Raw genomic sequence first — 27,047 nt, 5'->3', positions numbered from 1 at the left:
GATTGTGCTGGCGTCTACAGCGCTCCTTACAGACTCCGCTATCCACACCTCATCACCTCAGCAAAGAGCCAGCGTTCCCCTCAGGCGCGTGGAGAGAGTAGCGGTGGAGGGACAATGCAAGGGCAGATTGTGTGCTCACAGGTGCGGAGCCTGTAGTTTAGAGCATTCATTGGGGCACAAATAATGGAATTCCATTTTGACAATGAAAAAAGGTACAATATACAATAAAAGGTGCCTTGTGTTTTATTTCCTGTCTGGTAGATGAATCATCAGGGTTCCCACAAACTAACAAGTGACTTTTTCCAGGCATTCATGATTATAAAAAGCTTTTTATAGAGATTGCACTCATTTTGAGTCGATTAAATGTTTTAGAGCTGGATACTGGCTTTGAAAAATCATTTCATACAGCAACTTAACTGTGTCAATAGCAATAAGAGTAACTACATAATGTGTTGAGGTAGCGACTTACCTTTCAAAGGCTTGGGGAGGAAGTGTGCAGCGGGCTTGTTCTTTTTCACATGGTTGCCCTTCATGATCTCTCCTTCCTTGTTCAGGCCTAGGTACCAGCCCCTGCCCGACTGCTGCTGTCTATAGATCATGGAGGAGTACGTCACGTAGTAGTTCTCAAACACTGACTCCTTAAACTTGCACTCTGGTGTGAAGTGTTCCTGAAGGGCAAAGGAGGGAGGAGAAAAAAAGATGCAAGATGAGGTTTGAAATTTCAAATCCTTCACGTGACACAGTGGATAGTAAGAAGTAATATGGTGATACAAATATACACAAAAGAGTAAGTAAAAATTATTTTATTTCTCAGGTTATTATGCAAAGACAACTATAAGCCATTTTATAGACTGATTCCCCTGCAAAAGTATAAAACATAAAACAACATCAACCAATGGCATGAGTTTTGGGGTGGGACTATCTGTCTCAGATCAGGGGGGAAGGAGGAAAATCAGTTTGAAACCAGGGTTATTATAGTTAACTAAAAAAAAAAAAAATGTTGAAATAAAATAAATATATATATATATACAAAGAATATTTTATTACAGGTAGAAAGAAAGAAAACTTTCACTTGTCTTCATTTAGTTTACCTTAATGTACTAAAATAAATACAATTGAGATAAAAACATTTGTTTGTATAAAATGTTTTCTGAAATGTTATGTTTAAATATGCAAATAAGGTGTTATCTAATGAAATATGCACTAATTTGCATACATGTCTAGAACAAAACATAAAAAAAAGAAAATACTCAAAATCGCCAGGTGCATAAAAACTGTTTTTGCCTGCAGTGTCTCGCCTTAATAATAATAAAAAAACAACTGTTAAATAAAAAAATTATTTACATTTAAATAAAAGTATTTTTGTCCCTCTGCCATCCTCCTCACATCACTACTTCCCCTTTTATCTGCTTTTCCCCCTCTAATAATCCTAACTTTCCCTGCTTGGTCTGTTGTATGCGTTCTCTCATTAGCACTTCCAAAAGCAATCTATGTTGTAGAGTTGCATAAACATGCTAATGGAGTTTGGGGATGGATCGCTCTTCAGCTCCGTCTATGGATCCGGTCGTATTGAATGTGTGCGAGGACACCGTGTGCACTTCATTGAGTCATTATAAACGCTCACCTCCCACTAGGCTTGATCCTGTATTGACTATGTGCTTTGTTAGGATATTGCAAACGGTGTAAGAGGGTGAAAAGATCAGAGACAGTGCATGGAGCAATAGCAAATTACGTTATTCTGCATGTTATCTGGCTAACTAATTGCTTTTCAAGAGGTGTCTAACTCATTTGCCTGCCCAATAAAGCATTCAAAATAAATCAATGCCTATGTAAAGCCACAACAACACACCCACTGCTCATGGATCCACACTTCCTGTTTATTATATTCCAGCTAGTCCAGGCATGGTGAACCACGCAAAACGTAACTGGCTGAAACGCAATATATTTCTTACATCACTATGAAGAAGTGCTTCTACAATCCTTGTAAAAAATGCATTTTAGACTCATATTGATAATATTATACACATATGGATATATAATGCTTGATTTTTCAAATCCATGTGCTCGTACCATATCCATCTCTTTAAATGCAGGAGCGAAGTAAATTCAAACAGAAAGTCATTAGAAGTGGTTAGATTAATATCCACGCCGAGCCTTTGGGCTGCTGTTGCAGAAACTGAACGGCTCTGTTAAAATGGATTACAGAACCTCAGGGTCTTGTGGCTGTAATCTTTACTGTTTGAGTGTGGCAAATGATGTGGAAATATTACAGAGAGAGCTGTAAATCAAATTATGTTTTTCATCAGAGCCAAGGGAAGAAAGAAACGGTAAATAATCTTTGTGTCGCTCTGCAAACATCACTAGGGGAAAGTGTTCAGTGTTTCAGCTCTGAGAGCTTGATGCACTTAAAAAGAAAATCTACAGCAGGTTTGAGATTTATACATGAGAGCAGATTAAATAACAGCAAACTGTGTTATTTCATCTCGCTTCCTCCATGAATTACATAAGTGTGCTTGCATATGAATATTGTGGCTACAATTTCAATACCTGTGACAATCAAGATTAAGCTAACCAGACATGAGACGCTAAAATCTCTTCCATCTAAATCTGAGTTTATTAATCAAGCATTGTGCTGAACAGCTCCAGTAAAAGCTTACTGGTCTGAAATCTAGTGCAATCTAACTCTGTAAAACGTGAAATAAGTTTGGCTGTGACTGTTTTTAAACATGATTTGGGAACTTCATGATAAACTTATGAATTAAAAAAAGATTCCGAAAAAATGTAAAAGATTTCATAATTTTGGAGATTTCAGCCTTATAGAGATACTTTTAATGTAAAAAGAGAGAGAGAAAAAAATATATATATTTAATATATTTAAAATTTTTTATTTATTCCTATGATGGCAAAGCTTAATTTTCAGAATTTTCCATGACTTCAGTGTCACATGATCCTTCAAAAATCATACTAATACGTGGATTTGGTGCAAAAAACATTTAATTATCATCAATGTTGAAAACCTTGATAAATTATTTTCAAGATTCTTTGAGGTTTGATCAAACTTTGAACTTTTATATTTGATGAATATAAAATTAAAAGGAACAGAATTTGTTTCAATGAAGCAATTTTTTTACATTATAAAGCTCTATATTTTCTCTTTTGATCAACTTAATAAATGTTGCTGAATAAAATTATTAATTTCCAAAAAAAAATTAAAAATCCGACTAACCCCAAACTTTTCAATAGTGAACATTGGCTGACATTTTTTCAGGAATGCCGCGGGTCACAGGAATAGAGCTGGGAAACAAAATCACTACAAATCACATGATTGAGAAAGGACAGGAAAAAATATCCGCGGGAGTTTATACACAAATATACCTTTTATATAAATAAACTATAAACTGTATATTTTAATTTTGAACTCAATTCTAGTTGCCCTGTCTCTTTATGCTCTCCTCCTGTTTGCTTTGGTGTGGCGTCAAAATTGAATGACGCAGTCCGTGACGGACAGATCGCGGCTGGTCTATGTGGTGATATAATACATCGGGCAGGACATCCAAACGCCCACCTATCATTCATCGACCTCAAATATGCCTTTTCATCTGAAAGATGTATGTAGAAGCAACTTTACATGGCTGCTTAATCTAATGTTAACCTAGAGAATGTGCGCTATTGAAGTGTATGAGTGGAGTGTGGAGCAGAACAGTAGCGCTCGCTGCAGGACAGCCATATTTGAAGACTACAATAAGATTTCACTTCTACTGTTAATAAAAAACAGTCCAAGAGCACACATCCAATGGGCAAAAAGCTCAATGTGGGTTTTTTGGTTCATATACTTGTACTGTTAATACAATTTTGGTAGGCTACTATGAGATGGATAGCCTAAATGTTATATAATTCAGATGGGCTACCTGTTATTTTTATGGTATATCAAAAAGTGTATATTTTTAAATGTGATTGTTGGTACATTTTACCAGTATTTACCATACTTTCAAAACAAAAATTAAGATAAGAAAAATATGCAATATGAAAATAACTTAAGAATTTTTTTTTTTCTTTCCTCAGTAAAATACAAAATTTGGTTTTCAAAAAGCCTTTTTCCAAAAGGTACATCTGGAAAAAGGGGGGTCGTCTTATAATCAGGGTCGTCTTATGTTCGGGTCAATACGGTAATTAAAGCAAACCGGAATGCGCTTTCTGCCATCTAGGTCTCGAAACTTCGAAACTCTGTGTATGAAAAATATATCTATAGAGAGTGAAATGTCTACATTCAAATGAAAAAAAATTCAAATAGAAAACGTGTGTTAGCATGGATGATTTACATGAAATTTAATGTGTGTGCAATGCACACTGTGCATTGTTTAAACTGGCTTTCAGTTCAATACAAAGAACTTTTGGATTTTTATTCAACTAAGGTGGGCACGCTGTGATCTGTACTGTATTTTTACTGTAACTTACAGATTACGGAAAAAAAAAACAACAACACGGCAATGGGAGTCATTCTTCCAGGATTGGGACGGGAGAGGTTTGAAAATCCTGTCTCACCCTCTAATTAGCAAATAGCTGCTCAGGTGTGTTACCAAGACAGCCACAGAGTGCACTGACCGCCTTAAAGGGAATTTGTAACAAACATAGATATACAGCTACTGTAACAGCAATGCTAAGAATGTCTCTTCATCATGTATCCATAAAAGTCCTGAAGCCTCATTCTCATCACAGGACACTCTGTTTCTCAGCCGCGCTGGTGCCAACAGGAGCGCTCCAATGTTCAACGTACAGGCCGGAGTCGTCCTTCTGCTTTGGGTGATTCACACAGACACTGAGCTCCCACACACGCTGACAGGAACACTCCTGATGTCACATACCGGCCGTGACATCGCACCTCTTCTGGGACAGGCTGTCGGCTCAGCTCTGAGCTATATCCCGAAAACAGAAAGCGGTTGAGAAGTGTGGACGTTAAAAGGATTTGCACTCTGAGGGGTTGCGGTCAGCCTGATGAGAATGTTTGATTATGTGTGAGATCCTACGAGCGGACATACAGGGACAGATCTGGGATCGATACTTCGCTTGAGATAAACGTCATCAAGACGTATGTATTATCTTTGGTCAGCTATCAGCACTGTGGTAAGGACACTGTTGGGTTCAGTCAGGGTGAGAACTTTAAGTAAGGATGCATCTCATCTTATTCATGCTTCCAGTCTGGAGAAACGCTCCCTCATAGACATCCTGTATCTCTCAGTTCAAATAAATTACTGCTATATTTTGTGCCTCATATACAGCTATTCTGTTAATAATTCTGTTAATGTCTCAGCTGAAGGTCATAATAATTAGCTACGACCAAATGGAGCACAAAAACATTATGTAGAGCAGCTCTCAATAATGACTGGATTGCTAATTATCAGGGATAATTAATAATAATTATCATTATAAACAAAAACAAAAGAGTGAAATGTTGAGAGGATGAGGGCAGGAAACGGGGATGACTGTAAATGGCACATGCTAACCACTGAATCCATAAAACACAAAAACATAATGCTTCTAAATGCCTCTCTAAATGTCCTTCCCAGCAAAGGTTTGAACAAATAAAGGTTCTAAAATAGTCAATGTTATATGGTTATGAAATTAAATAAGCAATGTGAGCTTTGACAAATTTCATTTTAAATGTTCACGTTGGCTGCCAAAATACTTTTCAAATCCGACAAAGACAAAAGAGTCAAAACTACTGATTATAAAGAATTAAAAACAACTCAATTTAATTAAATTTACAGTATGAAAAATTTTGATGTCAGTAAGATTAAGCCCACTAAAGCTACATTTATTTGATCAAAAAGCACGTAAAAAACAATATTATTGTGAAATATTACCACAATTGAAAATGGTCTATTTTAATATATTTAAAATGTAATTTATTCCTGTAATGCAAAGCTTTCAAAGTGTTTATTTGAAATAGAAATCATGTGTAAAATTATAAATGTCTTTACTCTCACTTTTGATCAATTTAATATATATTTGCAAAAAAAAGTGTTTTTAATAATAAGAAAAAAAACTTACAGACCCCAACAGAATTTAAGTGTGTTTGAATAGCACATATAATAATTGCTCCAAAGCAGCACGTGTTCTGAGTGAAACCAATCTTAGGCTCCCATGAGGGGCCTCATTTATAAATATGTGTATGCTTCTAAGATTTGATCTTAGAGTGTGCGTACGCTTAAATCCACGCCAGCGCTAATTTTTATGACGTTCTAAATTATGATGATTGATGATATTTTATATGTCAATGGCATTAATTAGGAGTCGTTTACAAGGCAGATAGCAGAATCCATTCAATTTCAAGATAATTTGCGATTCACAGATTTCACATCTGAAAGAGACACGTACGTGCGTTTTCTGTTCGTACGTTCATTCTATGAATCAAACGTATGCATTATTGAGAGATGACTGTAAGATCAAATGTAGGATGGTTTCTGTGCAACATTTTATGAATGAGGCCCGTGGACTGTGGTTCACTAATTGGTGACCGCTGCTTTAAGGGCTGGTCCTGGAACAATAAACTGACACAACTGACTTAAAGAGTAATGAATCATATTCATCTATTAATGCTGAAATTCAACACAATCTTCCTCCTCTGCTTTTTAAGATAAATCAGTTATTTCCTATGGTTTGTCAGAACCTTGAGACTAAGGCCATTCAGCATCAATAAAGAGGCACAATGCATTACCACAAGTGCATAACAGTATTGATTTAATAACCAAGGTGCAGTTCGATTTCAGAGACAAAGCCTCTATTTTGCGTGCAATTGTGGTATACTAGGTCCAAACATATGTGATGTGGGTATAATAACATGCAGTACTCTTTCTCTAAATGGACATAAGAACTATTAACATCACTGGCTTAGACAAGAAAGTACCACAATATCATGCACAGTACAAATGTTCTTGTACCTCCGTGCACACAGAGAAGGAGAAGAGTTGTTAAATCTCTGAGGCATCACCACATACTGTAACACGGCTTCCAGATGGAGTGTGTTAGATGAGAGGTGCACTGTGCAGAAACGGCAAACACATTTTCCTAATTGTCCATACCATTTTATCACCAACACTGATGAAAATTGCAGCAAGCAGTGGCATAATTTAAAACGCTAGAGAACAGCTATATACATAGAACACAGCAGGTATTTTTGGGAACCCGCTGATGTCTTGTGGAGAACAGAGGAAGGGAAGCAGTTTTATCGAATTACCACACATATACTTGCAGCAGTGCTGGGAATGAGGAGTGAAACAAAGAAAAGTCAGATAATGTGCACTGTGATGGGGCGAGATACATTAATCTCTCATTTAGCTCTACAGTATCCCCTGTTTATATACTGTTGCTTCGGTGGCTCAATAGAAGGAATATTCCATCTATCTGTCGCCACATGGGAAAAAACACTTTCATTTAGCGATACACCGAAAATTTTGGCAACTGAAAATATTCAACCAAAAAGGCAAAATAAATAAATGGAATTTTCAGCCAAAATAGTTTTGGAGGGCCAAAATAATTGACTCTACAATAAAATAACTCTACTAGGGCCCTATGAAATCAGTTTTATTTCTTTCCAAATTCCGTTTTTTACATTTTAATTTTTCTGGATCCTGTTTTAATGGTTAAGTAAAATTTTATTAATCAAAAAGCATGTCTAATTAATTGAAATCAGAAACAATATTAAATAGCAATTTATTAAAAGTTTAACAAAATATAAATTTTTATGGCCCTATGAAATATGTTTTATTTTTTTGTCAAAATATTTTTTTATACCAAATTCTGTTTTCCATAAATTTTCTGGATTCCATTTTAATTGTTTAATTAACTATTAACAATCAAAAGCATTTATTTTATAAAATAATTAATAATTTTATTTTTTTTACTGAAATACTGTGTTGCGTATTTACATTTTTCTGCTAAATAATTTATTGTAAATATTTTTATGGCAAATATTCCTTTAAAACCAATGTTTTAATAATAATTTTATTTTTAGTAGCAGTACTATCATTACATTAATTCATATTTCTGTCATGGTTTCATCAAGTTAAACCGAACTTTTATTTTGACGAGTTACTGTGAAGGCGTTTAGGTTTCTGTTTGTATATGACATGACAATAGTTTCACTCAAAAGAAAAGTGACTCTCAGAGCAGTGTTCATTTACTCATATATCGAGGCAGCAGAGGCTGAAAACACCATGAGCGTCATGCGCACTTCAGTATGTGTGTAGTAAATGAAACCATTCATTCACACAGAGACATGGAGGATTTATATTTAAATGGTATTTTGCAAATCGATGTGATGGACCCATTCAAAATTTGACAAATTCCGTGATATTCCGCGTTATACTGTAAGTTCTGATTTAATGACTGGATTCCATGATTATGTCTGTTTCCTGATGTAATTTAATTACTGAAACTTTATTTTCTGTTTCAGTTTTCAGTGAAACCGAATGAAATCTTTGATTTCAGTGTTTTGGTAATAAATTCATTTTGGTGAATTATTAATTTCATTTAAATTTAGTTTAAATTATGTATTTACGTTGTAGTTCATAATAAACCGACCAACAATCCATTAACTGAAGTGCCAAATACTGCCTTTTTAAAGCCAATTCATCTTTGCATTAGACATTGACAAGTATTAATTTTGGCGAGTGACTTGACCTGGGCTCTGGCTGTTTCTCTGTACTGTCCCTAACCACATGACTAATCTAGCCTCCTAACAGCTGAGTAAAAGAGAGCAGATATTGAGGTGTTGTAGTGCTTTGTGTTCGAGCTGATTCTATCTCCAAGTGTAATTATATCAGGAGCTGCAGTCATGCTGTTGCCAGCTCACTGATTCGTATCTAATATCTTTTCCTCTGACAGGGGAAATCCCGCATTGCCCCTCCCTCTCTTCTCCCAAAGGGCTTCCCCCTCCCAGATGGAAAAGCACAAGGAGATGTTTGTGTGTGCACTAGAAATAGACAGTGTTTCTACTTGGTCTTCATATATGTCTAAGTGCTCGATCTTCTGCCATCCACTCAGCTCTCTCCCTAACTAAATTAGTTAGGGCAGTCGTGGCCTAATGGATAGAGAGTTGGACTTGTAACCCGAAGGTTGTGGGTTCGAGTCTCAGGGATTGTAGGTGGGGGGAGTGAATAACCAACACTCTCAATACCACGACTGAGGTGAGACCCTTGAGCAAGGCACCAAACCCCCAACTGCTCCCCAGGCGCTGCAGCATTGGCTGCCCACTGCTCCGGGTGTATGTTCACTACTGTGCACTTGGATGGGTTAAATGCAGAGCACAAATTCCGAGTATGGGTCACCATACTTGGCCACACACCACTTCCCTTATTGCTTTTCTCTCTTGAGATCAGCAATCCATCCTGATCTCATTCCCCCTCCATCAGATCCTCCCTCTGTCTTTCAATATCTTTTTCAAAAACTAACCATATTTATTTTCACCTCTTCCACCATCTTCTCCATTTTTCTCTAAGATTCTTCCTTTTTCAGCTTCTGTTCAGTATACCTACCTCCCCCCATTCTGTCTCTCTCAATCTGTCTCATTACTTTACCCACTATCCCTCTTCCAACTCCAATCCCATTTATGGAAAAGAAGTAAATGGGGAAGCTGACAGAATCTATTCCAGTCAGAGGCTGTTCCTTCCTGCTCGGTGGAGTATGGATGCCTGGTAACCAGGTCTCTCCAACTGTACCTCATTTTTCTCTCAGCCCGAACCACCCATCTGAATAATTGAATTATCATTGAAGCTCAAGATGCCTCAAACGAGAAAGTCGTACTGCTGATGGCACTAACTTTACTGCGAAGAATACCACAGGACTACGGTTTTCCTTTATCAGCTTCTTGTCAAGTTAATGTGAACTGCTTTTCAAAACCTACTTTACTTCTGTAATGTGACATATTTCAAAGTGAAACAGGATATTGAATAAGAAAGGACAGGACTTGATTTTATTTAATCAGCATTTGATTGGACTGTGGGTGTTATATACCAGAATGGCACCAGACTGAATGAGAGTTTTCCAGAACAGTGCCTAAAAAGCCATTCCCAAAAGCTATTCCCAATAGCCTGGGAAGCCTACAAATGACACCAGTGGTAAAGTCGTTTTAGAGGAACATAAAATATTTCACAATAATACATTTTACAATCCACTGCAATATATTTCAATTCTTTAGTTAGTCTATCAAGTCACCAAGACTCAAACACGAGTTGATGGGACATTGAGGGACCAAATAGGGTACTAGTGACAAACTAAACATCATGGGGTATTTTGTTTTCTAATCATTCTCTACGGTATTTGCAATTTAGTAATGTCTAAATAACAACAGATTGTCATAAAACAGTTTAAACAAACCTATTTAATAGTTCTCAAAAAGAAAAGATACAGGATTTATGTCTTAACTGCTTAAAAAAAAGGCATGGGACATCGACGTGTACTGTATTTGTAGAAAGTGTTCTATATGGTCTGAACTGTTCCCTTGCAGAGTGTCGCTTATGGCCACTACAGCAGGCTATGGTGTCTGTGCTCTCTCTGTAGACTGTGGACCTCTAATATTGATGTGCCTGTCTGCTCTTAATGACCCAACACTAAACTGATTTTCGACTTCAAATGCGCCTGCAGAGCTCACAGGACAGCCCGCACGTCACCAGTGTGCACTGACTGTCATCTGATCAACTGTTCATTTGTAATATGTTGTGATTGAACCATTTATATTTTCATGGTTATTTTAATATTTGATGTGTTCACTGATCAAACAGCTACCATTAAACACAGCTTAGCATTGAATCATGTGGTTTGGTTTATTAAATGTAGAGAAATTATGCAGAGAACAGAACACGTTTAATTGATTTCCTCTCTCCCACTCACTGTCACGCTGATGGATGAATACATTTGCACGCAGACATACAGACTCACTCATGCATGCATTCTCTTTCTATATTCTTTTCTACCTTCTGATCACAAACACACAGATTGCAAAAACACTTAATGGGGTTCTTTTTTTAGCATGTTGCTATGCGGTTTCTAGGGTTCTCTGAGTGCTCACTGACAGGATAAAAATTCAGATTCGAGGTGTAATATTCTTGAGCATGTAAACCTGGATAGAGAGCTCCGTATGAGAGAACCTTTGGAAAGAATTAAAACTTTACAACAACATGCAATGGGTCAGCTGAGGTTAAATGCCCTCACTATGCTTTCAAGTGAAAAAGAATTCATTCATGGACTGCCAGATCTCAAAAGAGGAAAAGTTCTTTTCTTTAAAGTGAACTCCACTGGTGAGTCAGCATGACTTAATTCTGTACTGCTGATTGACTGTGTTGTAGTAAAAGTGCTGAATTGTAGGAAACTGCTTTATGACATGTTATGGTTGATTTGGCTTGTAGTAGACCAAATTAACTGAACATCATTTATATTTATAATTTGGTCACACTTATATTTGCATGGCCTTGGAGAATCAATGTGGCCCTTTTCAATGCATTTTAGCTTCACATGTAATAACTATGGGGGGGGGGGGGGGGGTGATTAAATGATTCATTTGCATTATCGGTCAAAATCGGTCATGGAAATCTTATTTGTCATTTTTAAATAAAAAAGATGTGAGGCTAAATAATGCTGTTTTTCAACATTTATTGCTTTCTTTGTATAAATTTAAATTATTTAAGAAAAATGTATCTTTGTAAAATCAAATAAAAATACTGACCCCAAACATTTGAATGGTAGTGTGTATATAACTAACAACAAAATACCGAAAAACACAGAGGGGAAATTAAAATCTACAATGAAAACTCCAAACAGAAACAGGTGTAAACCCTCCCAGCATCACAAGAGCTGCTTCAAACCGCTCATTTGTTACTCACTTCAGTATCTACTCTCCATTGATTGGGGATTTCCCAACATCACTGGTGTGTGATTGGCTGGCTGCGTGGCTCAGGCAGCGTGTGGCTCCATAGCAGCAGACATAAAGAGCCAGAGAGGGGGATAGAAACCCCAGAAGTGCGTGTGCACGCACACACACACACACACACACACATATTACAAGAACACAGAAAGACTTCAGAATTACACACTAAATCATTAAAAGACCTTATAATACTGTTTTGATTACTGTAATGCCACACACTCAGTATCCTTTACCCATAATCACCAACCACTTATGCCAGCTGAAAGCTCTCCACCACTGTGTAAGCGCTGGATTACTTCACAGAGCTACAATATACTCAATAACATCAGCAAATTCTGCTTTCATTCACCCAAAAATCGCCTCTCATGTCCATATTATTGAACATTTCACAAAATTGTATATTTGATATTGGACAGTTACAATGGAATGCAACTGCAGGAAAAGCTTTTAAAATGGAAATGAATACAGGGAGCAAATGGAGATGAATGTTCAAAGACCTATGTGTATTAACACTCTCCAGGCTAACGGTTACAGTTGGAATAAAATATTAACACCTACAGAACCTTGCTGTGCTGTCACTCAGAGAAACGTTAAATATAGCCTCCGTCCTTCTGCTGTCGACCAGGATGCCACACGGTGACACAACGTTACTGTTGTTGAGAACAGAGCTTTAATTTAATGAGCACTCTGGCACATATGTTTTCATTAAAGATGCTGAAGCACACATCATTAAAGTCACTGAGTGGGAACAGAGAACCGCCGTGAGTTACAGTGTGCTTGAGGTCGGGATGTGCAGTAGCTGTATGTGTGTGTGTGTTTAGATCCCGTTGCTTCTCTATCATCCCCAAAGGCTCCTGCTGGATATGTTACAGCTGTATCACACCTAACGTTATGATCAGATTACATGCTTTTGTCAGACTTCATGTGAGAGTCTCTTGTCTGCTGCCTTGTTTGTCTTTCTCCCGCCTGCTATGAGTGAGTTCAGCCCATAGCATCCGGAAAACAGCATTAAGCAGGACAGATTCGATGGCAACAGGTTTGCAGCATGGATGAGCAAGCTGCTGGAAAAACACTGCTACTAGACCAGGTACGTGTAAAAATATAGATTTTCAAAATTAACCAGTGTGTTGGGTGAATGACAAGTCAACTAATTGCTTTCAAGAAAGACCTGCAAAATTAAATGGTTTGAGATTCACCTGACATGTTTCTTAAGGGGGTTTTTACATAACACATTTAAAAACAAGCAGACAGATGCAGTAAGACAAAAAAAAAAAAAAAAAATTCTGAGACAAAGCTTTTGTTCTTGTCAGAATAAAATATATTTTTATTGTAAAAAGTAAATTATTTTTAATTTGACATCCAAAAATATCAGGTCTCTAGACTTATTCTTCCCACTGGTCGCTCTTTTGCGACTAACTTTCTCAGTTGGTCGCACGAGCACATAAATTGGTCGCAATTCAACATGGGATTAATTAATGCATGATGATGAACTTTTATCATAGTTAAAAAAGCACAACAACAAGAAAACAGTAGGCTACAATGACAAACTATCTTAAAAAACGTTTAAAAGATGAGGCCTACACCACATGCTGTATTATATACCGACTAATAAATTACAGAATGTTTAGCAAACATATATACATATATATATATTTTTTAAAGAAATTCTCCATAGCGTAACGTGAGGTAAATAGCAAAGATAACAAGCTTTACAAAATGAAAACAAAAAGAAAAGTGAAACAAAAATGTATTTTGGTGACGGTGCTTGTTTACCACCATGTTCACTTTCTCTGGTTTAAGAAGTGGTCTTTTACTTTAGCTTGAAAACCAAATACTCCATCTGCCATCATTTCCTCGATATTCGCATAATTTTTGCCACGCGATGCTGACGTGGCTAGTATAAACCAGACTCTACCCCTGAAGCGCTTGCACTGAAAGCACCTCTCTTCATGTGATCAGTGAAATCTGACTCCTGCTACAATGTGCTGCGGCTCTGTATGGAGCAGACGTCTTGGAGCAGCGCAGACCATGCACTCGCACATTCTCAAAATATTTCCCAAATGCAACCATTTTGATCACAGTCTAGAGCACTGAATATTATACAAGAAATACATCTTCCAATAATCTACATGTCAAAATTAGTGAGGGTCACGTATCTTTTTATTATTATTATTAGTAGTAGTAGTATTCTTATTATTTACTTTTTCATTTTCACTATACACTATTGTTTTTTAACAAAATTAATACATTTATTTTGCAAAGATGCATTCAACTGAGCAGCCAATATGCTAGTGATACTCATGCTAATAAGCAACTAGTTAATAGTGATAACTGGTCCCAATACTAAGGTGTTACCATATTTCATAATATAACTATTTTTACTGTACATAAAGTAAATGCATCCTTGGTGAGCACAAGAGATTTCCTTCAAAAATGACTGACCTTAAACTTTTTACTCTCGGACCAGGCCAGCTTTCTCAGGCAACATCTACTTCCTGTGTTTTGCTAAGTTTCCTCAATGATCCTTCTCCAAAGCTTAGTGTCAAATCATTCCACTGTTATTCATAATTTGGAGGATTTCTGTCAGCCTCGAGATTGAGGTTGAGTGAGAGAGTGTGTGCCGTGTTGTTGTTGAGACTGTGTATTCGTTTGCGCCCACTCTCTCCTGTCAGACAACACGAGCTACAGTAATGCCAACCACATAGTGAAATTCTGACATTTGTCATGCACTAGAAGTTTGGCAGGTAGGTTACTACATCTTCACGCAGTCAATCAATGTTGGGATGTAGGCTGCCGGTTCAGCATATTTTCACGAGTTTCTAATGTTTCAGCGTTTCGATATTAGTCATCTTTACAATGAAAGCCATGTTACTCAATTCATGCACTGGGAAAACTCACCCGTCCTCCTATTTCAGAGAAAGGTGGAGAAAAACCTCTCCACAAGAGACTAAAACATCTTCTGGGCAACAACTATGTTTCAATAATGGTAATTACTCACTGCAACAGTCAACAAGCAAATCATCTTGACAACTGAATGCATTGATGATTCATAGTATTTTGCATGTACTTTTAAACATTAAGCGCAATCACAAGCAGTCCTCCATATGCATTTTGCTAATTAAGGATGATTTCACGTGTGCTTATGAAAGCAGAGAGTCTCATCTATCTTTCGCTGAAGCTGAACAAAATAATTGGGACTGGTGTACATTTCCACAACCCACATACTGCCTTGCCTGCATCACCATAGTAACCAAGACGAATGCCAGAGCACCGACATTTCTGGCAGAGGCAGGCGGAAGGTCAGGACTGTGAGGGGGTGAGGGGGGCAAAGTTCGGCCCGACCGCAGCCAGTAAACAAACATCTCTAAGCCATCCACCCTGTAATCACGCCACTTAGCGTGTGGGGCTGCGCATCATCTAAACTACGAGTGTAGAGCTGAGGTTATGAAAACATCTTGAGAGATATTTGTCACAGCTGTAACCTAACTTATTTTCTGACAGCATGCCATATGGAGAGAGGGTGTGAGACTAGCGCACAGTGGAGGCTTCATCTGTTTATATGGATAAATCTGAAACGCTGTGCTGTGCTCTTGGGAGTGACAGTTTTTTCAGCACAGTAAGGGGTTTGGGAGCAGGAACGTATCTTAAAGGCTATGTGAGCATTTGATCTTGAGTCACAAGGAGGTCTGTTTATCTGGAGTGTCTGATTTCATGATTTGGCAGGAGATGAGAGTTGGGTGTGCTGGTGGAGTGAGTGTTGGTCTGAGAGCAGCAAGTTTGGTGTGACTTTCCACTCTTGATTTAAAACAGCTGAAGGAGTGAAGTATAGTACACATAAACAAACATCTACATTTAAAAGTTGTAGTTACTTACTGATGTATACAGGTAGCCCTCGCTGTTCATGGCCAGATAGAGTTTGGTCTGAACTCCTTGGATGGCCACCACTCGCAACCCCACCGGGATGAGGTTGAACATGGCTGTATAGGAAACAGAGAAAAGTCATAATTATATTTGCACGCATTTATGCATAAGTACAGCTAATTGATTAGGATATCACTATCGCAGTAACTTATATAATATATATATATATATATGATGTTAAGGGAAGTGAAAATAAAGCAAGCCTGGAGCATTTTACATTCCCAAAATGCACCACATGGTCTGAGTTCATTTGAAGTGTTCACATGCAAGGCAAATTCTTAAACAATTAATAAAATGTCATCCAGAGACAGGCATAACACAGAATATGCAAGCAGCATGAGTCTAAGAATGCAGATGTGCACGCTTACGTTTCTCATCAGCATCATGTCAGCCACGCTGACATTCTGTCCACTCACATACACTTCACCAACACAGCGCCCGCCTCGCCAGAACACTCCAGTATAAACACCCTAGAAATGCTTTAGAAACTCTCTAGAACGTAACCAGCTAGCATCTATCTGACAGTTTTTGTCTATTTGTGTAACAACATCAAAGTTTACCTTGATTATATCAGTAGAAAGTTTTTTTTAGCTATAAGATTTTGTAACTTTTTTCCATTGTCCATTATTCTGATAAAATAAGTCAAAAGACTTTTGAAAGACATTTTTTAAATATTACATTTAACATTACAAAAACAGTGTTGCTACTGTAAACTACAACAAATGTTTATTTATTTACTTTTTTTTTTTGATTGAAATTAAGCCGAAATAAAATAACAATGTAGAAATGTTTCTAGGCAACTAACTGAAATAAAATAAGTTTTAGTATTAAAATCTCTAGTATTGAATTAACTAAACTTAAACGGAAATAAAAAAGATATATATAGCTGAATATATAACTGAATATTAAAAAACAAAAAGCTCATTCAAAATAATAAATACTATAATCATATATAAAAACACTAAAGTAACATTGTAAAGACATTTTAAAATGACCTTTTTAACAAAAATGTTTTTTACACATTTTACTGCAATTTTAACCCTAATTTTTCCAAGTGTTTTATAGTTAAATCCAGTGCACTTTAACCGGACTTATTCTGATCTACATGTGGCAGCATTTCATATCTCTCCCTGGCACTTTTGTGTTACGTTTTCTCTGAACTGCCGCCTCTTTAACATAGTTCCTCTTTTTCCCTTTCACACGCGCTCTCTTTCTCTCTGTCTGTTTCACACTCTTTCTTCTGTCTCTTTCACACATTCTCTCTCTGTTGAGCAGAGTTAGTGAGCTGTGCGGGGCTCTGTCTTCCTGGTACCACTGGCTGTGCCAACTCTCCTCACACCTTTGTCCCCCCTGTCACCACGTAAGCCACAAAGCTGACAATCTCTCCCATCCACACAGCCTCTATCTGCCAGTGGGAAAAGTGAAGCAGCCAGCCAGCCACCCCTGACACTGAGAGTATCTGAGGAACATAAGCTTGGGAAGAAAAAAGCACAAGCTTTTTGAAAGGGAAAAAAAAACATATGAGATATTTCACTGGTTATGTAACTTAGCTTGATTAAAAAAACAAGAAGGAAACAAACTTGTAAAATAAAAGGCTGCTTTCCTTCAGTCAGAGTGTGTGTGTGTGTGTGTTAACAGAGAACAAAGCACACTGATCGAGATTAGCACAATTTATATAGACTTCATGTGACAACCATACAAGATATCAAAGTACAATATTTTGTGTTTTAGGAATATATACTCACATCATCTAAAATATTATCCCTCCTTTATCTCTTAAAGGGTAAGTTAGTTACCCCAAATATGAAAATTCTGTCATTAACACACTCATGCACTTTTTCTTCTAAAGTTATATAACAGTTTAGTGATGAACTGACAACAATTTGTCAAAATATGATCAATTAAAAATGTAAATATTAAGTGAAATATTAACCAGATCAATTTTTTTAAGGGATACTTCACCAAAAAAATAAAAAATAATAATAATAAATAAATTGTAAAAATCCTAACCCTCAAACCTTTAAGACTTTTGTTCATCTTCAAAATACAAATGAAAATATATTTTTGAACAAAACATGATAAATATCTGTCCCTCCATTAAAAGTCCATTCCACCCCAAATTTGACACTTCACAAAGTTCATAAAGAAATTGTATAAGAAAGCCATATCAATCAAGCTAAATTAGTCCAAGTCTTCTGAAGAGGTATAATCACTTTATATTTTGAACTGAGCTTTTATTCACATAAAACATCAATGCTCATACAATAGAGCACATGAAATATGGTAAATGGGAAAACTCAAACATGCTTGAAGATGGACAAAATTCTTATGGGTTTGGAGCAAAACGGTGAGTAACTGATGACAGAATTTTTATTTTTGGGTGAACTATCCCAATTTTTGTCAATATTTTCACAATCACATCTCATTTCAAATAATCTGGGTGAGCAAATTTGGGTGAACCATCCCTTTAACTCAATCTACGTTCCTGCTTCCTCACCCTCCAGAGAACATAACCAGAAACCCCTTCTGCCTTTCATCATACACATCTTGATTAATATTTCTCATTTCCTGCAGAGCTCAATCGATGGCCATGTTGCTATTTTACACAACAGTCCGGAGTGCTCTCCATCCCCTCTAATCCCACATCAAGGTCCTTCCTCTCCCCTCTGAACCCCTCTGACACTGGCCAGGTCCACCAGTAGAGATCTGCTCTCTTCTTGCTCTGTGGACAATGGCCACTGACTCATATGAAGCGTTTTAGATGCCAAGTGCAGATGCTTTAATGAGCTATTGATTACATTAGTATGATAGGAAGATAATATGTTTTTCGTATCTTCATCTTTTGTGGCATAGACACATACAGGCAGTTACGAGCGGACCTCATTTCAGAGGGATTACCAGAGCTTGGTCGCTGGGGGTTGTGGAGAGGAAACTCAATTACTCACACCTAATAGAGCACCTGAGCACAGAGATCTGGGAAGATCAAGAGGGCACGATAATCATCTCTACAAAAAGGCCAATATAACAACCATCAGAATTTAGTAAAGAGTCTCTCGTACAGCACCAATCACTGAAAACATGGGTGAGAAGACTTCACCCAAAAATAAAACCAAAAATCTGATGCTTCAAAAAGTTTATAAAGCAATGTAATCCATATGAATTGAGCAGTTTAATTCAAGTGCTCAGAAGATGCACAATAGCTGTAAATTTAATTTAGACTTTTATTCATATATAAATATCAGCACACAAACATAGACCTCATCAAATATGGTAAATGGAAGCTCAAATGTGCTTGTTTGATGTTTTTTTGTGTGTGCATAAATCATGTTGTCATGCTTGAGCTGTGAGGTGTCATTAAAAATGCCTTGTGTGTCAAAGATGAAAAAAGTCTTATGGTTTTGGAACGACATGAGGGTGAGTAAACGGCAGAATTTTCATTCCCTTTAAATATTACTAAAGGATCTAAGACATTTTAATTCTGATGTTTAATTCTGGATGCCTGGATAAACCCCTGTACAAGAAAACTGGGTAAAATTGTATTGCTTGTTTAGAGAAACATTTAGGCATTTCATTCAGATGTTAGTTTTTCAGTTTATTATATCCAGAGGTAAATCAGACTGATTAGAATACGCCACAACTGACTGAAAAACACATCAGCCCACTCTTCAGACTAAAGGCGAGTTAGCAGAGATAAAACCTAATGTTGACGGAGAGAAAGGCCTCCTGCCAAGACACATTGATTAGGAATTGAATTAAGCTCTAAAACTCTGCACAAAGAGACATAATCCAATACAGAAGCCATACCTGACATTTACTGCCCAGAATGAGCTTTTGTCTTGGTCCTCCAAGAGCTCATCACAGTCAGACTTGAGAGATGGAAAGGCAGATTTTCAATAAGGTCTTTATTTTTAAATGTCCGCTTCTCAACCCCCTTGATCTGCCCAATTCATCTAATAAAATCCATTTGATTCTATCATTATCATTCTGGCTGTCATCCTCACACAGTTAGAAATAACCAATAAAACATAATAATTGATAGATTTTTGAGTGTTTTGCCTACATTTCTGTCAAGCCAACAATCTTTGAGAGTAAGAAGATATTTATCATTTATTTATTTATAGCACCGTTGCATGACTTTAGGGCAAAAAAAATGACCATTTGGCTGAGATATCCAATAAACACCTAAAAACTGGTACTAATGTCATATTTATGGGATTTAAGTGAAACAATGACATAATATTTTAAACTTAACATGCTCAGATCACAATCAGAAACGCAATGAGCATCAGTTAAGATAAGAGACGCACATCTAGAGTAAAGAGAGCTTTGGAGCAGACCCTCATCCCTATCAAACACACACACTCACACACACACACACACCAAGAGGAGAGCCAAGAGGACTGCACTGCCGTCGCTATGGAGACAAGGGCACCAAGCTCCTAACAATTCTATTTTTGTAGCGTGAGAGATAGAAGCTCCCTGTTTTCCCACTTCTCCTCTCCAGCAACAGCTTTTCATTCTCTCCACAAAATAAGGGAGTGTGGTGGGAAAAGCAGGTCAGCTATTATGTAATCTCACCCCTATATAACTCATTTTACCTCAATCAATCACGCAGGGGAAGAACACAAACAAGAAAATAAACAAGCACACAGCTAGAGACGGACTGGCCAGCTGCACCAGTGGCGCAGATTCAACTCAAGGGTGAATAAAACACGAATACTTGAGTCAAACAACCACTATTTAAATTTAAGTAGAGGGTGTTATTTCAATTAGCACGGCTCTTCATGTTAAACATTGTTTATGTGCACTAGACACAAATTTATGTTAATCTAGATGAGCATCATGGATGAGAGAATTTGGAGACTCGAGTGATCACAGTTCCAAATGACTCCGTTCACCACAAACTCATTTGCTCGATATGAGCGTCATCTTCACCCAATGACTAATTGAATAGAGTCAAGCTAATTTACAGGCCCCAGAATGCCACAGACACTTAGCGTCATTGAGATATAGCACATATTAAATTAGAGCCCTGCCAACCAGCCAGCCGGTTCCATCCTCGCTCATAGACGCAGCATTGCTCAAACACTGACTGGGCAATGCCGCACTTGCCTACGGAATAAATAATTCACACTTGCAGGTGCCCGGCAAGATGACTTCAAATGACACAAAATAATCTTTGGTCGTAAGGGACAAAAAAAGGTTGTTTTTTAGGCACTATGGACATCTGCCAAAAAATGTGTCTCTTGTACTTGGGGTTTCCAGCTACACTGACTGTGCTTAGGGATGGGCGATATCTTATCGTTTGCGATATACTGGTAAAAATTCTCCCCACGATAAAAATGTGTCTTCCCTCGATAATAACGATAAAGTCTAGTTGTTGACATGTAGGACCAAGATTATTTTCGTAAACGAAAAATAAAATGAAAACGGTTGATGAAAAAACTATTTCGTAAACTGAAATAAAATAAAAATTAAACTAAAACGAAACGAAACTAACAACAGTTATCGAAAAACAGTTTTCGTAATCATTACGTTCTCACCCCTTGGCTGAAAAATATATGAGCTGTGTGGCGGTTTAGGGAAATACCTGTAAATGACGCATCTCTGACGGAGAGACGCAAAGCAGTTTAAAGCAGAGTCCTGCCTTACTTAACAGAACACCCAACCCGTTATCTGACAGCAGCACTAATTTATTTCTGTACCAGACCAGAACCTTTTGACAAAGACCGAGAGTCGCGACCCGAACCGGACCCGCATTAACCTACAACATCAGGTAGGCAAACGTATTAATTTTCTCGTAACACAAGCAATCAAACCAACATTAGGCAAGTTGTTGCTTTGAAGAAAAACAGACACGCAACATGATAATTAACAGAAAAAAAAGATGAGAATGCACCTTTCTGTAAACAATACAAAACTTGCCCTAGCATCTTGTGATCACTGCCAAACTTTCGAACAAATAAATATGCATAGGCTAAATCACATCATACACATGCTTATAATTCTTCATAAATAAAGAAAATAACATATTCAAATGTGGGCCTTTAAATAGGCCTACGATTGCCGTTATTATTGAATTTCATTAGTCCCAGTTATGATTTATGCGCAGATGTTCACGGAAAAGTGCTCAAGACACGACAGTTACAATATCATGATTATGGTTAAATAAGAAAAAAGACACAACCAAATTAGGCTACGTTTATTTTCATATTAAATATCTCAACACACCATTAGATATGACATTAAGCGCAACTTGTGTAGATTTATTTAGTAAAAAGGCTTGCAGTCAATACATTATGTGTGTACTCAGTAATGCTCACAAAACCCTATTTTGGGTAAAAATAGGAAACATAACACTTTTCTCTAAAGAAACTGGATTCCCTGAATTATCGTCATTGATATCGTTATCGCAATAAATACCAGAAATATCGTGATATACTTTTACGCCCCTATCGCCCATACCTAACTGTGCTCTCTAAAGAATTGTTTTCTGAAAAACAGTGACCGCTCTGGCTACATTTTCCATTTCAGGTTAATACAGAACTGAGCCTCTTGACTCTTGTGACCAATAAAGGACCTGTAAAGGTATTAAAAAGTGAAAAGCAAAGCTGAAGCTGTCTTTAAGTGCCAGTATGAGACAGAAATGCAGTCTGAAGGAGCAGTACAGCTGCCAAGGAAACAATAACAACAGCAGCTGTCACTGAAATATGAGTAGACATACAGTGTCCCAGAAAAAGCATTTGGACACTTAAGTTGCACTTAAAAATGTATGGATGTCATTGCATTAGATGCAACATATCAAACTAAGTGGCATCTGCAAATGATGCAAGACTAGAACTAACTTCACTTTTCTAAGGCATTTTTGCAATTACTTTTTACCAGCTGGTCTTGAGGAGATTTTTAAGGAAAGTATACAGTCAGTTCCCTTCACTGTCCTAGTTGAGTAATTATGGCCATGTTCCACTAATGTTTGGCAAACATAAAGTATCCAAATACTTTTCTATTCTTTATTATAAACTGTATATGTATTGCTGAATCATGTGAGGCCTAAAAACATGTTTGTGAAGCAAAATAATTCCTACACTCTAAAAAAAAAAATGCTGGGTTAAATATGGACAAAACCAGCAATTGGGTTGTTTTGACCCAGAAGGTTGGGTATTTAAGCCAGCATTTTTTAGAGTGTTTATTTCTTAAATTGAACACCACTCAATGTTTTGTTATACAACACAACAAAATTCATACATCAAAGTGTCCATATATTTTAGGGGCAACTGTATCAGTGTATTAATCTAGTACTTCCTTGTTTCCAACTCTGAACTTGTGTCTTGACAGGTGAAAATTTGAGAACATATTCTAAAACAGGCCAGCTGACTTACTGAAACCACTGTCCTCCTCTTTAGTGCCATCAATGGTTCCATCTGCTTGGAGCTGCAAATGAAAGCCCTGTCGACTGTACAGCTTCGTTACGATCCCCTTCAGCTGGGGCTCTGCAAATAGACAGAAGGTAGAGAGAGAGAGAATGAGAAAAAGACAAGGTTAAACAGGCATTGCCATAGTGAAAGTGTCAGGGGCTTTAAAGCTCCTGGCTTAGGAAGAGCTTTCCATGGTCTACAGATTTGAGCCTGCATTACAAACAAGAGATCAGACCACAGTGACAGAAGAACAGGAACAAAAAAATAAAAATAAATCTACATGTGGGAATAGTCCCTAGAGCCACCACGCAGAATATTGGTGAGAGCTGCAATTTGCAAAAGGAAACTGCAGTCTTCTGGGCATGATAAGAATTCATGTGACTATGTAGATGCAGAGAGCTATATCACCTTACATGGGTCTGATCTGCATGACTGGAACTAAGAAGCACAACTATACAGGACACAGCTCTCCTGTGCAAAATGCCAGATTGCATCAGCAGATCTGTAGTTAATAAGGCTCAGAGAGTCAGTGGATCATGCTATTAACACTGATTAACTTTCATTTATCATAGGAGATTTAAAAAAAATGTGGATATTAGGTTACATCTTATACCGGTAATTAAAATTCTTTATATATAATTTAAACTATTTAAATTGTAAATATCCCTAAATTTCAGTCATGAGAATACAAAGAGTTTAATATTTAATATAAGCTTATTAGATGTAAGTCCAGAATAAACCAAAATGCGTTACAATATACATGCTATAGTACGGTACATGTAAATGTCTGAATGAACATACTACATTTCATTTCGAAAGGCATCACTTCTCAACTTATTAAACATGGATATGGAAATATGCTTATGTTCATGCGTGTGTTGGACCATGTGCATCTGTAAACAAGATTGTTAGGCATGAGACTGTTTAATAAAGACCGAATCACTGCTGCAAACAACTGCCACTCTACAAACACAAACTTCCACACTTCTGCTTAGGTGTCACATAAGGGTTATGTAAGATGCTGTCTGGGGAGGGAGGCAAGGTAACTGGGACCATGACAAGCTTGTAAGTAAACAGTTGTGTGCTGAATATGTGTGTGGGATAGATAGATAGATAGATAGATAGATAGATAGATAGATAGATAGATAGATAGATAGATAGATAGATAGATAGATAGATGAAAATTTCTACTGATTTCTGAGCAGAATGTGATCTGTCTTGCTACTTATGGACGGAGTTGTAAACTACAGATCATCCACACAAAGTCTGACCACACTCAGATCGTCATAATATCAATCATGAATTATGTTACTTAATTATTCGACTTGAAGTCACTTTCTGTAAAGGAATAGTAGTTTAAAAAAACAAAAAATCATTCAAAAGGGTAACAGCAGATTTTGCTGCAGAATATCTATATGGTCCAGATTGTGAGACTAAAATCACCAGAGACTCATCCATCTTGCTAGATAGCTGTTGTCCAAAAATGTTTGCTTTCTATTGTCCCTGTGTCTCTGAAGGGATGAAACACACTAGAGAGCTGACACTGAACCAGTATCCACATCATTGCAACACAAAATCTGCAGAATAAAAAAGTTGTACACAATTCTGTCTTTTCGCCTAAGAAATTATTTGGTCAAAATGCCTGAAAAGTTCAGTAAGGTCGTGTATCTGAGTTTGAATGAGTTCTCACTCTAAAGTGTGAAAGTACATTCAGGCGACTTTTGAAAACAGGAAGTGCCCTGCTTTATAGGAATGGCAAGTACTTTTTAAAAATTCAAAATGCAACATTTTAAAATCCATTATTTTTAAAAGTACAAATGCATTGATAATGACAGAGATGCTGTTACACATATAATAGCCATATTATAATAGTAACATCAGACCTGGTCGCCTCCTCCTCCGCTTTTTGGAGCCGAAAAGCTTGACTCTGGAGAAGACACTGAGTCGACTGGGTTTCTCGCATGTTCCTTTGGTTTTGTTCGGACTGCTCACGCAGCGGCAGGCGTTTGATTTCTCACGCTCCCTCGCCTGCCTCTTCTGCCGAATAAGAGAGCTGGCGATCGCCGCAGCCATGGCCAGTTTGACGGTGCGACACCCAAAACTTTAAGAGGACACAATCCGTTTCCCCACCTCCTCCACGACACGATTTCTTTTGGGAAATCTTCACCGAATAGCTCACATCCAAGTATTCATACACCAGTCACCGCCATCGTTCGTTAATGAGAATGACAGATCGGCGGAAATGAGTTGTAAACTAAAACAGCTTTAACACAAAACGCAGTTATGTAGGAGACGGTACGCGCATTTCTCCAACGCTCATTTTCTTCAGAGATAAAGTCCTCAAACGGCTCTACATTCAATTGGCTGCAGTCTTACTGCATCTGTGTCCAGATAATGTCACTATCTGGCTGTTTCGAGTAATAACGGAGAAGATGTTCCTCCAGACACCGAGCATCCCACAAAGCAATCAGCCACAGCAGAACACAGCAGAGCCATGTGAGAGAAACACCTGTAAGCGAGCGCGACTCACTCTTGGGTGCGCGCGCTTTGTGTGTGGGTGTGTGTGAGCGAGAGTTCACTTAATCTTCTGAATCCCTTTGTAATGTAGAAACAGACGACTACAACATGAGCGACAGAAAAGTAAACCACTCAACGTGAGGACAAATCAGTTTGTTCGGGTATAAGAATTACAAGTGCTGAAGGTATTTCTGCGAATCGGTTCTTTCGAGCAGCTCATTTCAAAGAACCGGTTCCAATGATTCAGAAATTATTTTACGTCATGGCGGAATTAAGTTAGATCAGTGCGGGTGTTTATCGTTAAAACGAAATTATGTATTAAATAGAAATTTAGTTTTTGTTAAATGTGAACATTTCCAGTAGGTTTTATTAGCAGCATTTTTCAAGAGTAAACATAAATTAATTAATTAATCTACAAAATTTCTTCACCCATCAGTTCTTAAATAATTTGCCATGTCTGAAAGAAACATTCGATTCGAACGTTCGCTAGTTCGCGAACGTTTCCTTCTACAGAGCCGTTCTGGGGCAGTGCACGAAGAGTGAGGAACAACAAAATAATAATTTTATGTTGTAGTGAAGTGCGTAAAGATTAGTCCTAAAAACTAGATCCTGAATGTCTGTGTGAACAGCAAGCTGGGTAAAGAGCGCCAGTGATCAATTTCTAACGAATCTATCGGGCTGCCTCTCCCGTTAGAGACTCGCGGGGAGACGGTGACACACACAAATGTGACAGCTGCAAGTGAACTGGAGCACTTGGAGCTTTATAATGTTTCAAGACAGTTACACAGTCGAACATAATGTGCCAGTCATGTGTTACATTTCTTTCCCAAACATAACGGATCGCGTGGAAACAACAGAGTTGCGATGTCCTGATTGGAGGAGTGTTGGTTGCCATGGCAGTGAGTGTCCTGCTTGCGTGGAGCAGTTGTCTTCTGGACTACTCATAATAATATGCATATTAATATTTGCACTGCATAATTTTCATAAATAAAATACTGTTGTAACATTGCTTCAATCCGAGATGTACGATGTATATATAAAAAAAATCTTAGGATTTTTTTTTTTTTACCTGCATTACTGGAAAGATTAAGAAACGTCCAAATCAAATAAAATCACGTCAAGTGGCTGATTGTAGGACGCCTTACACTCAACATCCTCAGTAACTATTATCGATCTCAACCTTTCAGACTCCTGCCTGGTCATTCAACTGCAGAGTTTTATATGCTCATCAACAGCGCCATCTACTGTCCAATAATTACATTATAAGACGCAAT

The 27,047-nt window shown here is 37.4% G+C and overlaps 1 protein-coding gene across 2 annotated transcripts in view; it reads right to left on the bottom strand.

Moving 5' to 3' along the window:
* The window catches only part of LOC306883404 (fibroblast growth factor 13), a 117,908-nt gene that overhangs the window by 6,568 nt on the left and 84,293 nt on the right, over positions 1-27,047 (bottom strand). Inside the window, exons 1-4 of one of the 2 annotated variants that reach the window (XM_079438634.1) lie at positions 25,140-25,811; positions 23,221-23,331; positions 15,794-15,897; positions 470-668 (exon numbers count right to left, since the gene is read on the bottom strand). In XM_079438634.1, the coding sequence (XP_079294760.1) occupies positions 470-668; positions 15,794-15,897; positions 23,221-23,331; positions 25,140-25,329 (604 nt within the window). In that variant the 5' untranslated portion in view covers positions 25,330-25,811. Of the gene's footprint in view, positions 1-469; positions 669-15,793; positions 15,898-23,220; positions 23,332-25,139; positions 25,812-27,047 lie in introns of those variants that run through there. The other variant, XM_079438633.1, reaches the window with a different exon arrangement.

Source organism: Barbus barbus (genome assembly GCF_936440315.1).
Source record: "Barbus barbus genome assembly, chromosome: 17".
Lineage (NCBI taxonomy): Eukaryota > Metazoa > Chordata > Actinopteri > Cypriniformes > Cyprinidae > Barbus > Barbus barbus.
Note: the sequence above shows the minus strand (reverse complement) of the source record. Positions and strands in the feature narration are given on the sequence as shown.